Source organism: Carcharhinus amblyrhynchos, unplaced genomic scaffold, assembly GCF_965287045.1.
Source record: "Carcharhinus amblyrhynchos unplaced genomic scaffold, sCarAmb.v2.hapA chromosome_1284, whole genome shotgun sequence".
NCBI classification, from domain to species: Eukaryota; Metazoa; Chordata; class Chondrichthyes; order Carcharhiniformes; family Carcharhinidae; genus Carcharhinus; species Carcharhinus amblyrhynchos.
This window is the reverse complement of record NW_027651024.1, coordinates 13,947-26,876: the sequence shown is the minus strand read 5'-3', so window position 1 is coordinate 26,876 and position 12,930 is coordinate 13,947. Positions and strand designations below refer to the sequence as shown.

General features: G+C 51.9%; 1 protein-coding gene across 1 annotated transcript; it reads left to right on the top strand.

Moving 5' to 3' along the window:
• The first annotated feature begins 960 nt into the window (after window positions 1-960).
• Window positions 961-10,553, top strand: LOC145340683 (uncharacterized). Its single transcript, XM_080185146.1, has 4 exons — window positions 961-1,460; window positions 3,296-4,274; window positions 4,478-4,480; window positions 9,679-10,553. Exons 2-4 carry the CDS (start codon window positions 3,409-3,411, stop codon window positions 10,493-10,495), a joined length of 1,686 nt encoding a protein of 561 aa, XP_080041272.1. The 5' UTR covers window positions 961-1,460; window positions 3,296-3,408; the 3' UTR covers window positions 10,496-10,553.
• Window positions 10,554-12,930: the final 2,377 nt, after the last annotated feature.

Below are 12,930 nucleotides of genomic sequence, written 5' to 3'. Positions count from 1 at the left end.
TTTAGAACGGAGTTGAGGAGGAACTTCTTCACTCAAAGGGTGGTGAATATTTTTAAGACGCGGGTTGATGGGTTTTTGATAAGCGAGGGGATTAAGGGTTATGGGGAGAGGGCGGGAAAGTGGAACTGAGCAGCGACAGATCAGCCATTATCTTATTGAATGGCGGGGCAGGCTTGAGGGGCTAGATGGCCTACTCCTGCTCCTATTTCTTATGTTCTTAAGTTCTTATGTCTTGCTGCAACTGGACAGGGTACTGGCGAGGCTGCAGCTGGAGTACTGTGTGCAGTTTTGGTCGCCGCATTTGCAGAAGGAGATATTGGCCTCGGAGGGAGTGCAGAGGAGGTTCACTAGGCTGATACCAGAGTTGAGGGGGTTGAGCTATGAAGAGAGGCTGAATAGACTGGGCTTGTACTCGTTGGAGTTTAGAAGGATGAGGGTGGGGAATCTTATAGAGAGATGTCTAAGATAATGAAGGGGATGGATAGGGTAGAGGTAGAGAGATTCTTCCCGCTTAGAAAGGATAGCAGGACTAGAGGGCACAGCCTCAAAATAAGGCAGCAGGTGGGGGGGGAGGCAGTTTAGAACGGAGTTGAGGAGGAACTTCTTCACTCAAAGGGTGGTGAATCTCTGGAATTCTCTGCCCGTTGAAGTGGTGGAGGCTGCCTCGCTGAATATATTTAAGTCACGGGTAGATAGGTTTCTGATAGACAGGGGAATTAAGGGTTATGGGGAGAAAGCATGATCTTATTGAATGGCGGGGCAGGCTGAAGGGGCCAAATGGCCCACTCCTGCTCCTATTTCTTATGTTCTTAATGGGCCGAATGGCCTCCTTCTCTGTCACTCAATGTGGTCTTCCCCCTGGGCATGCGCATTGTTGTCCTTGTCCTGGAACATGCGCACGGCAGCCTTCCTGCTGAGCATGCGCGGTGTCTGCGCCAGTCGGGGCATGCGCAGTTTAGATGCTGGCGCTGCAGCCAGGCGGTGACCTCGGTTTGGACACGAGTGACTCGCGGCCGATCGTCGGAGGCTGATGGAGGCGGCGGAGTGGCGAGGGAGGCTTCATGAACACCCAGCGGAGGCCTCGGGCCAGGATTGACGGCCTTGAGCGCCCCGGGTTTCGTGCGGGCCCAGGCGGGAGCCTGAACCTGACGACAGGCCCGAGTTGACGGCCGCCATCTTTACAGTGGCGGGTGTGCGGCCGTGCGCAGGCGCGCTGCTCCCTGCCAGCAGGAGGAGAGAATGTTGTGAGTTTCTCTCCTGGACTGACAGTGATGGACTTTGGAGTTAGAGGGGAGGATTTACACACACAAAACTCAACCCAAGAGAAACAGTTGTCTCTTCTAACTTTTCTAATCTTGGACTCACATGACTTTTTGGAGAGCATCAGGAGAACAGGATATGACGGTGGAAAACTCAACTAGACATTCACACCCAGTCACTCAGTTCATGGGGACCTGAGTGTAAGTGTTTCTGCTTCATCTGTAGTTAAAGATTTAAACATGTGTAGCTGGAAACAGGAAAGAGCGAGATTTGAAAGCCAGGAGGTGAACATTCCGTTGAGGTGCTCCTTAACTGACAGCCTGTGTTTGTCAGTGAGCAAAGCGGTTGTGAGTGAATGGGTATCACTGCAGAGTGCATAGTCAGCAGAAATCTGGATAAATTCAAGCCCCTATCTTGAAGGACATGAGTGAATTAGTTGTTTTTTTGTTAAACAATGATCCCAGAAACTTTCATGGTCACTTAACATAGAAACTAGAGGCAGGTGTAGGCTATTCAAGCCTGCTCCACCATTCATTTTGATCATGGCTACTCATTGAATTCAATATCTTGATCCTACCTTCCTCTCTATCCCTTAGCCCCAAGAGCGATATCTAATTTCTTCTTGAAATCAGACAACATTTTGGCCTCAATTACATTCTGTGGGAGTGAATTTCACACATTCAGCACCCTCTGGGTGAAGAAATTTAAGAACATAAGAACATAAGAAATAGGAGCAGGAGTAGGCCATCCAGCCCTTCGAGCCTGCCCCGCCATTCAATAAGATCATGGCTGATCTGTCGCTGCTCAGTTCCACTTTCCCGCCCCCTCCCCATAACCCTTAATCCCCTCTCCTATCAAAAACCCATCAACCCGCGTCTTAAAAATATTTAGCGAGGCAGCCTCCACCACTTCAATGGGCAGAGAATTCCAGAGATTCACCACCCTTTGAGTGAAGAAGTTCCTCCTCAACTCCATTCTAAACCGCCCCCCTTTATCTTGAGGCTGTGCCCCCTAGTCCTATTGTCTTTTTTGAGCGGGAAGAGTCTTTCCACCTTTTTTTCTCCTCACCTCGGTTGTAAAAGGTTTGCCCCTTACCCTGAAACCCCAGTTCTGGACTTCCAGGGTGGCACGGTAGCACAGTGGATTAGCACTACTGCTTCACAGCTCCAGGGACCTGGGTTTGATTCCCGGCTTAGGTCGCTGTCTGTGTGGAGTTTGCACATTCTCCTCGTGTCTGCGTGGGTTTCCTTCGGCTGCTCCAGTTTCCTCCCACAGTCCAAAGATGTGTGGGTTAGGTTGATTGGCCATGCTAAAATTGCCCCTTAGTGTCCAGAGATGCATAGTTTAGAGGGATTAGCGGGTAAATTTTGTAGGGATATGGGGGTAGGGCCTGGGTGGGATTGTGGTCGGTGCAGACTTGATGGGCCATATGGGCCTCAACACCAGGTTAAAGTCCAACAGGTTTATTTGGGAAGAGGTGGATTTACGCATGAAAAGGTAAAGAGACACTAGGATCTCATCTTCTTGACTCTGGGCGACACGGTAGCACAGTGGTTAGCACTGCTGCTCCACAGCTCCAGGGACCTGGGTTCTATTCCCAGCTTATTTCACTGTCTGCGTGGAGTTTGCACATTCTCCTCGTGTCTGCGTGGGTTTCCTCCGGGTGCTCCGGTTTCCTCCCACAGCCCAAAGATGTATGGGTTAGGTTGATTGGCCGTGCTAAAATTGCCCCTTAGTGTACAGGGATGTGTAGGATAGAGGAATTAGTGGGTAAATATGTAGGGATATGGGGGTAGGGCCTGGATAGGATTGTGGTTGGAGCAGACTTGATGGGCCAAATGGCCTCTTTCTGCACTGTAGGGTTTCTACGATTCCCCATTATTGGCAACATTTCATTCTGAAGCCATCCTGTCTAACCCTGTTAGAAATTTATAAACTTTTTCCAAGTGCCAGTCACAAATTATACTACTCGATTTCTACTTTTGTGTTTTTGTGGGTTCTCTGTCACTCCCTTTTTTCTGTTTTTATTTCACAGGATATCAGAAAGGGAGGATTTGCAGTTGGGGAAACTCAAACCCGTCGCCACAACAGGATCAGACAGCCGTCCGACAGTTTTCCTTCACCCGGGAAATCTTTGGGATTTTGAGCATGGAAGGAGAAAGCACCGCTCAGAGTGGAGAGAAACTGCACGCGTGCTCTGCGTGTGGACGAGGCTTCATCCGATCAAATGACGTCTCGAGCCACAAGTGCAGTCACGCGGAGGAGAAACCGTGGAAGTGCGGGGATTGTGAGAAGGGGTTTAATTATCCCGTTGAGCTGGAAACTCATCGGCGCACTCACACCGGGGAGAGACCCTTCACCTGCTCGGTGTGCGGGAAGGGATTCAGTCTGTCGTGCAACCTTTTGGCTCACCAGCGAGTCCACTCCGAAGAGAGACCCTTTAAATGCCCCGTGTGCGAGAAGTGCTACAAAAGTTCCGCCGAACTGATGCGCCATCAGCGTATTCACACCGACGAGAGACCGTTCAGGTGCCCTCAGTGCGGCACTGGGTTCAGGCAGCTATCGGACCTGACCGTGCACCGGCGAATTCACACCGGCGAGAGCCCGTTTACCTGCACCTACTGCGGGAAGGGATTCACTCGGTCGTCGCGCTTGCTGACGCACCAGCGGGTCCACACCGGGGAGAGGCCCTTCTCCTGCTCCCAGTGCGGGAAGGGATTCACTAACTCGTCCACCCTGCGGAAACACCAGCGGGTTCACACCGGGGAGAGGCCCTTCACCTGCTCGGTGTGTGGGAAGGGGTTCAGTGGGTCGACGGACCTGCTGGAGCACCAGCGAGTCCACACCGGGGAGAGGCCGTTCGGCTGCTCTACCTGTGGGAAGCGATTCACCCAGTCGTCAACCCTGCTGACACACCAGCGGGTCCACACTGGGGAGAAGCCGTTCGCCTGCTCTGTGTGTGGGAAGGGATTTGCTCATTCATCCACCCTGCTGAGACACCAGCAAGTTCACAAGTAAGTGATTTGGATTTTACTGTTTTGTCCATTTTTCCATTGCTGGTCTAATTCCGATGATAATAAAGGCCAATCCCGTTTCAGGAATTAATATTCCAGACAAACATCAAATCAGTTTCGCCATAAACATTTCAACATCCCTAATACGAATGTGAGGTTATCCACTTTGGTAGAAATAATAGTAGGATGGAATATTATTTAAGTGGGTGAAAAGTTGCAGCATGCTAGGGTGCAGAGGGACCTGGGGGTCCTTGTGCACGAATTGCAAAAACCCAGTCTGCAGGTGCAGCAGGTGATCAAGAAGGTGAATGGGATGTTGCCTTTATAGCGAGGGGGATAGAATATAAAAGCAGGGAGGTCTTGCTGCAACCGTACAGGGCACTGGTGAGGCCATAACTGGAGTACTGTGTGCAGTTTTGGTCCCCTTATTTGCGAAAGGATATATTGACCTTGGAGGGAGTACAGACAAGGTTCACTAGACTGATACCGGAGATGAGGGGGTTAGCTTATGAGGAGAGATTGAGTAGATTGGGTCTGTACTCGTTGGAGTTTAGAAGGCTGAGAGGGGATCTTATAGAGACGTATAAGATAATGAAGGGGATGGATAGGGTAGAGGTAGAGAGATTCTTCCTGCTTAGAAAGGATAGCAGGACTAGAGGGCACAGCCTCAAGATAAGGGGGGTGGGCAGTTTAGATTGGAGTTGAGGAGGAACTTCTTCACTCAAAGGGTGGTGAGTCTCTGGAATTCTCTGCCCGTTGAAGTGGTGGGGGCTGCCTCGTTGAATATACTTAAGTCACAGGTAGATAGATTTCAGATCAATAAGGGAATTAAGGGTTATGGGGAGCAGGCGGGTAAGTGGAACTGATCCACTATCAGATCAGCCATGATCTTATTGAATGGTGGGGCAGGCTCAAAGGGCTAGATGGCCTACTCCTGCTCCTATTGCTTATGTTAATACATGTTCATTCCTTTTCAAGAGCTGTCCCTCTCTCCTGTCTCCCAAATCCTCAACTCCAAAATGACTGCAGAGCCTTGAGTTCTTTGGGGGAATAAGAAGCAGGGTAGATAAAGGGGAGCCAGTAGATGTGATACATGTTGGATTTCCAAAGGCATTTAGTAAGATATCACATAAAAGGTTACTGCACAAGTTAGGAGCTCATGGTGTTGTGGGTGCTATATTAGCAGGGATAGAGTCTTGGTTAACTAATGAGTTGGGACAAGTGGGTCATTTTCAGGACGGCAAAGTGTAACTAGTGGAGTGGGAGCAGTGTTGGGATCTCAACTATTTAGGGTCTATATTCATGATTGGATAATGGGATAAATTGTATAGGAGCTCAACTTGCTAATGGAGATGGAAGGGCAGGTTGAGAGAGCAGATAATAAAGCAGATAGCATCTGAAGCTTTGTTAATAGGGGCATAGCGTACAAGGTGAGGAAGGTCACGTTGAACTTGTATAAGACACTTGTTTGGCCTCACCTGAAGCACTGCATCCAATCCTTAGTGCCACACTTGAGGAAGGCATTGGAGAGTACAGAGGAGATTCACAAGAAGCCGAGGGTGATTTGATTTAATTTATTATTGTCACGTATTTACGCACAGTGAAAAGTATTGTTTCTTGTGCGCTTTACAGCCAAAGCATACCGTTCATAGAGAAGGAAAGGAGAGGGTGCAGAATGTAGTGTTACAGTCATAGCGAGGGTGTAGAGAAAGATCAGCTTAGTGTGAGGTAGACCCATTCAAAAATCTGGCCGCAGGGAAGAACCTGTTCTTGAGTCGGTCGGTACGTGACCTCAGACTTTTGTATCTTTTTCCCGATGGAAGAAGGCGGAAGAGAGAATGTCCGGGGTGCGTGGGGGGGTCCTTAATTATCCCGGCTGCTTTTCCCCGAGGCAGCGGGAAGTGTAGACAGTCAGTGGATGGGAGGCTGGTTTGTGTGGCTGGATTGGGGCTACATTCACGACCTTTTGTAGTTTCTTGTATTCTTGGGCAGAACAGGAGCCCATACCAAGCTGTGATACAGCCAGAAAGAATGCTTTCTATGGTGCACCTGTAAAAGTTGGTGAGAGTCATAGCTAACATGCCAAATTTCCTTAGTCTTCTCAGAAAAGTAAAAGTCTTGGCGGGGCTTAAGTACAGCATTGACATGGGGGGAGGGAAGACCAGGACAGGCTGTTGGTGATCTGGACACCTAAAAACTTAAAGCTCTTGACCCTTTCTACTTTGTCCCCATTGATGTAAATAGGGGCATGTTCTCCACTATGCTTCCTGAAGTCGATGACAATCTCCTTCATTTTGTTGACGTTGAGGTACAGATTATTGTCATTGCACCAGTTGACCATATTCTCTATCATTCCTGTACGCTGTCTCGTCATTGTTTGAGATCTGACCCAGTCCGGAGGTTGGGCGGGGGAGTTGGACAACACTTTGGAAAGCCAGTGTAGCACAATGATTAGCACTGGCGAATGGGCCAGGAAATGGCAAATGGAATTTAATGTTGGCAAGTGTGAGGTGGTCCACTTTGGTAGGAAGAATGGTAGGAAGGACTATTACTTACGTGGCGAAAAACTGCAGCAGGCAACGGTGCAGAGGGACCTCGGGGTCCTTGTGCATGAGTCGCAAAAACCCAGCCTGCAGGTGCAGCAGGTGGTCAGGAAGGCGAATGGGATGCTGGCCTTCATAGCGAGGGGGATTGAATATAAAAGTAGGGAGGTCTTGCTGCAGCTGTATAGGGCATTGGTGAGGCCGCAGCTGGAGTACTGTGTGCAGTTTTGGGCGCCGCACCTGCGCAAGGATATTTTGGCCCTGGAGGGAGTGCAGAGGAGGTTTACTAGGCTGATACCGGAGTTGAGGGGATTGAGCTATGAGGAGAGGCTGAATAAACTAGGCTTGTACTCGTTAGAGTTTAGAAGAATGAGGGGAGATCTCATTGAGACGTATAAGATGATGAATGGGATGGATAGGATAGAGGTGGAGAGACTCTTCCCGCTCAAAAAAGACAGTAGGACTAGGGGGCACAGCCTCAAGATAAAGGGGAGGCGGTTTAGAACGGAGTTGAGGAGGAACTTCTTCACTCAAAGGGTGGTGAATCTCTGGAATTCTCTGCCCGTTGAAGTGGTGGAGGCTGCCTCGCTAAATATTTTTAAGAAGCGGGTTGATGGGTTCTTGATAAGAGAGGGGATTAAGGGTTATGGGGAGAGGGCGGGAAAGTGGAACTGAGCCACAACAGATCAGCCATGATCTTATTGAATGGCGGGGCAGGCTCGAAGGGCTAGATGGCCTACTCCTGCTCCTATTTCTTATGTTCTTATGAAGTTTGCATGTTCTTCCCATGTCTGAGTGAGTTTCCGCTGGGTGCTCTGGTTTCCTCCCAAAGACCTGCTGGTTAGGTGTATTGACCCAAACAAGTGCCGGACTGCGGTGGCTAGGGAAGTTTCACAGTAACTTCATTGCAGTGTTAATGTAAGCCTTACTTGTGAATGATAAATAAACATTAAAACTTACAGTTCAGAAAACCTCTGCTCATTCGCAGAGAAGAGCAGGTGTTTAAATAATTTTCAGGAATGGAGCGTAAAATAGAACAGTACAGGCCCTTTGGCCCTCGATGTTGCGCTGACCTGTGAAACCAATCTAAAGCCCATCTAATCGACACTATTCCAATATCATCAATATGTTTATCCAGTGACCATTTAAATGCCCTTAATGTTGGCAAACAGAGTACCGATTCACAAAAAATGTGTGATTTCTTTTAAAAAAAAGTAATTCTTCTTATGTGGGTGAGAAGTTAGTTTGATCCTCTGTCGCATGAGCCCATGGCGCTGCTGTTACCCAACATGCGCCGCGGCTGTGGCAGCGCCCTAAGTCCCTCCGCAGCAGCCCAGTGCGCAGGCGCGGTGCTGCATCGGGCGCATGCGCACCGTCAGTCGGCGCGGAGCCCTCTGAGTGTGCGGGAGAGGCGGCGGCTTCTTTCAGCGGGTGAGAGCCGGTGGGAGGAATGGAGCCGGGGTGGAGGGAAGGAAGGAGGGAGCGAGCGGAGGCTTCACAAACGCCCACCGTCGGCCGCAAGCCTTCCCTCCCCCGGAGTCGGAGCCTGCGGGTCGCGGGTGTTTAGCAGCGGGGATTTTCCACCGGAACCAGGCCCAAGGCCGCGGCCGCCATCTTGCTTCAGCGGGAGGGGTGGGTGGGGGGGAGCAGGGCGCATGCGCGGCCGTCTCCCCGTGACGCAACAAAGAGGGGGCGGGGCCTCAGCCTCCCATTGACTTCTCCACCTGAGCCCAGGCCATTCAGCCCATCTTTGCAATTCATGGCTTACGTGCAGACAGTTTTCCTGACCCTTTCCCCACCCCCCTGTGCGCCCACCGGTAATCCTCGGGCTCCCGTGTGGGTCAAAAACATGCTTCACCCAGCCTCGAGTCCGTTTGTAAGAAATAGGAGGAGGAGTCGGCCATCTAGCCCCTCGAGCCTGCCCCGCCATTCAGTAAGAAGTGGATCAGTTCTGGTTTCCCCCCCACCCCCCACAACCCTTAATTCCCCTGTCTGTCAGAAACCTACCCACCCGTGACTTAAATGTATTCAGCGAGGCAGCCTCCATCACGTCAACGGGCAGAGAATTCCAGAGGTTCACCACCCTTTGAGTGAAGAAGTTCCTCCTCAAATCTGAATCCCCCACACTGCAGAAGGAGGCTACTCAGAACATCAAGCCCGCACCGACTCTGTGACAGGGGCGTCTGACCCAGGCCCTCTGCCCCCCCCACCATCCCAAACTCTCTCCCCCCCACCCAGTTGAGGCCACATTCTAGACCGGGTGGCGCAGTGGGGTTGGCACTGCTGCCTCACCACGCCAGGGGACCCGGGTTCGAATCCCGGCCTGGGCCGCTGTCTGCGCGGAGTCTGCACCTTCTCCCTTTATCTGAGTGGGTTTCCTCCGGGTGCTCCGGTTTCCTCCCACAGTCCGAAAGACGTGCTGGTTAGGTGCGTCGGCCGTGCTGAATTCTCCCTCCGTGTTACCTGAACAGGGGCCGGATGTGGCGACTAGGGGATTTTCACAGTAACTTCATTGCAGTGTTAACGTGAGCCTACTTGTGACACTAATAAATAAACCTGCATTTGGCCTAAAATTTAGAGTTTCCTTCTGTAAAGAATATTAGCCAATCAGTTGGGCTATGACAACGCACCAGTTTAAATGGTTACTTTTTCCTAACGCTGACCTCAAGTTTATGGCCTGCGTTTGTGTTTTTGTGGACCCTCTCTCATTCCCTTTTTTTTCCATTTTTAAATCAATTCCACAGGGTGTTAGAACAGGAGGATTTGCAGTCAGGAAGCTCGCTGTGAGCATCACGTCAAGCTCTTGACAGCCGCCCATTTTAACCTGAACATCGCTGGCTTCGGAAGATGGAAGGAGAAAGCAAGAAGTCGTGGAAATGTGGGGACTGCGGGAAGGGGTTCAGCTACCAGTCGAAGCTGGAGACCCACCGCCGCATCCACACCGGGGAGAGGCCGTTCACCTGCCCCGTGTGCGGCAAAGGATTCACCCAGTCGTCGACGCTGCGCACGCACCAGCGAGTTCACACCGGGGAGAGGCCGTTCAGCTGCTCAGAGTGCGGGAAGGCCTTCATCAACTCCACCAACCTGCTGACGCACCGGCGATTTCACACCGGCGAGCGGCTCTTCGCCTGCTGCGTGTGCGGGAAGGGCTTCACTCGGTCCTCCGACCTGCTGGCCCACCAGCGCGTCCACACCGGGGAGCGGCCCTTCACCTGCCCCGACTGCGGGAAGGGATTCACCCTGTCGTCCGACCTGCTGACCCACCAGCGCAGCCACACCGGGGAGAGGCCGTTCACCTGCTCCACGTGCGGGAAGGGGTTCACTCGGTCGTCCCACCTCCAGAGGCACCAGCAAGTTCACACCGACGAGAGGCCTTTTAAGTGCTCGGACTGCAGGCAGTGCTTCAAAAGCTCCTGGGACCTGGCGTCTCATCGCCGTGCGCACACTGACGAGAGGCCGTTCAGGTGCTCCCACTGCGGGACTGGGTTCAGGCGATCATCTGACCTCATTACCCACCGGCGCAGTCACACCGGGGAGAGGCCGTTCGCCTGCTCCAAGTGCGGGAAGCGGTTCACTCAGTCGTCCAACCTGTTGAGGCACCAGCGAGCTCACGGCGGGGAGAGGCCGTTCGCTGTGTCCATGTTCACGAAGGGATTCACTCAACAGTCACCCTCCTAAAAGTAAATTAGCCGCGAGTAGACTTACGTTGACACCGCAATGAAGTTATTGTGGAAAATCCCCGAGTCGCCACACTCGGGGGGGGGTGGGTGGGAGCGTTTGGGTCAATGCACCTAAACCAGCACGTCTTTCAGACTGTGGGAGGAAACCGGAGCATCTGGGGGAAAACCCACGCAGACACGGGGAGAACGCGCAAACTCCGCACAGACGGTGACCCAAGCCGGGAATCGAACCCGCGTCCCCGGCGTTGTGAGGCAGCGGTGCTAAGCACTGTGCCGTTCCACCCCCCTCCCCCAAAAGACAAAACAGCAGCTTCTCGCTGGGGAGAGACCATTCACGGGGTTCACTTCGCTACGCTTTCTGCTGAAATGACACTGAGTTCCCGCTGGAGAAACCTTTGAAATGATCTCTGGGCGACGTATTCGGAACATGAGAACGTAAGAAATAGGAGCAGGAGTAGGCCATCTAGCCCTTTTCTGACCAATGAGAGACTTCTCAGAACCTCTCACTTTGAGACTAGGATTCAGGAAATTGAAAATGAAATTCTAGTGAATCAACTGCGTATCAAACACAATGTCCTATACCCCCGACACAAGTTAGTTTCTTTGGAAGGCCTCTCCCTTGTCTCCTCCGTCCTCCCCTCCACCCAGCGTGAGGGGCTCCTTTGTTACTACGATTCAGACGATCTGACCAGCTGCCTCTGCCGTTTCCCTCCCCCCCCCGGATCAAGTTCCCAGTCTCCCTAACCCTGAATCCACACCCTTGAACCTGCGTCCTGCAGCTCTGAGGAAGAGTGATCGAGACCCGAAACGGCGGATTTCCACAGCTGCTGTCAGACCTGCTGAGATTTTCCAGCATTTTCTGCTTTTGTTTCGAATTCCAGCATCCGCAGTAGTTTGCTTTTATCAATCATAGAACCCTGCAGTGCAGAAAGAGGCCTGTGGAGTCTGCACCAAACACAATCCCACCCAGGCCCTACCCCCATATCCCTACATGTTTTACTCACTAATCCCTCTAGCCTACGCATCCCAGGACACTAAGGGGACAATATTTTTTAGCACGGCCAATCGACCTAACCTGCACATCTTTGGACTGTGGGAGGAAACCCACGCAGACACGAGGAGAATGTGCAAACTCCGCACAGGCAGTGACCCGAGCCTTGAATCGAACCCAGGTCCCTGGAGCAGCAGTGCTAACCCGCTGTGCCACCGTGCCGCTATCTGGGTGGGTTGTGTGTGGGTGGCTGGCTCTCGTGTTCGGTGGGAGCTGCTTTCTTTGTTGGAGGTTGTTTCTGGGGAGAGGGCAGAAGTGGCGGATTACCATTCAGCTGCCCACAGTGTGGGAAGAGGTTCAGGACGTTCCCCACCCCCCGCCACCTTCCGACACACCAACGAGTTCACACTGATGAGAGACCTCTTGAAATGTCCAGCGTGTGGGAAGTGCTTTACAGGTTCTGGGGAAGTGCAGGACCATCGACGTGCCGAGGAGAGACCGTTCTGCTGCTGCTCACTGTGGGACTGGGCTCAAGCGATCAACTCATCTGGTTGTACACCAGCTCGGGAGAGAGTGTTCACCTGCTCCGAATGTGGGAAGAGACTCACTCGATCCTCAGTCTGCTGACCCACCAACAAATTCACCCTGGGGAACATAAGAAATAGGAGCAGGAGTAGGCCATCTAGCCCCTTTGAGCCTGCCCTGCCATTCAATGGCTGATCTGAAGTGGATCAGTTCCACTTTCCCGCTTTCTCCCCTTAATTCCCCCTGTCTATCAGAAACCTATCTACCCGTGACTTCAATATATTGAGCGAGGCAGCCCCCACCACGTCAACGGGCAGAGAATTCCAGAGATTCACCACCCTTTGAGTGAAGAAATTCCTCCTCAACTCCGATCTAAACTGCCCCCCCCTTATCTTGAGGCTGTGCCCTCTAGTCCTGCTGTCCTTTCTAAGCGGGAAGAATCTCTCTACCTCTACCCTATCCATCCCCTTCATTATCTTATACGTCTCTATAAGATCCCCCCTCAGCCTACTACAGACCCAGTCTATTTAGTCTCTCTTCATAGTCCAACCCCCTCATCTCCGGTATCATCTAGTGAACCGTGGGGAGAGACCATTCACCTGCTCCAAGTGTGGAAATGGGGGGATTCTCTCCCTTCTCCCGTCTGGTGACACACCAGCGAGTTCACACTGGGGAGAGACCATTCACCTTTTCCAAGTGTGGAAATGGGTGTTCCCTCGCTTCTCCCATCTAGTGACCCACCAGCGAGCTCACAGATGATTATACGGGTTGGATTATGTAGAGAATTGCCCATCCAGGACTGAAACGTGTTCATTCTGACACTCGAAAGCTGACCCCTGATGTCAGTTACACATGTTAGACTCAACACGTACCCCACCGGATCTCTCAAGCAATAGACCAATCGGGTCCGCAAACCT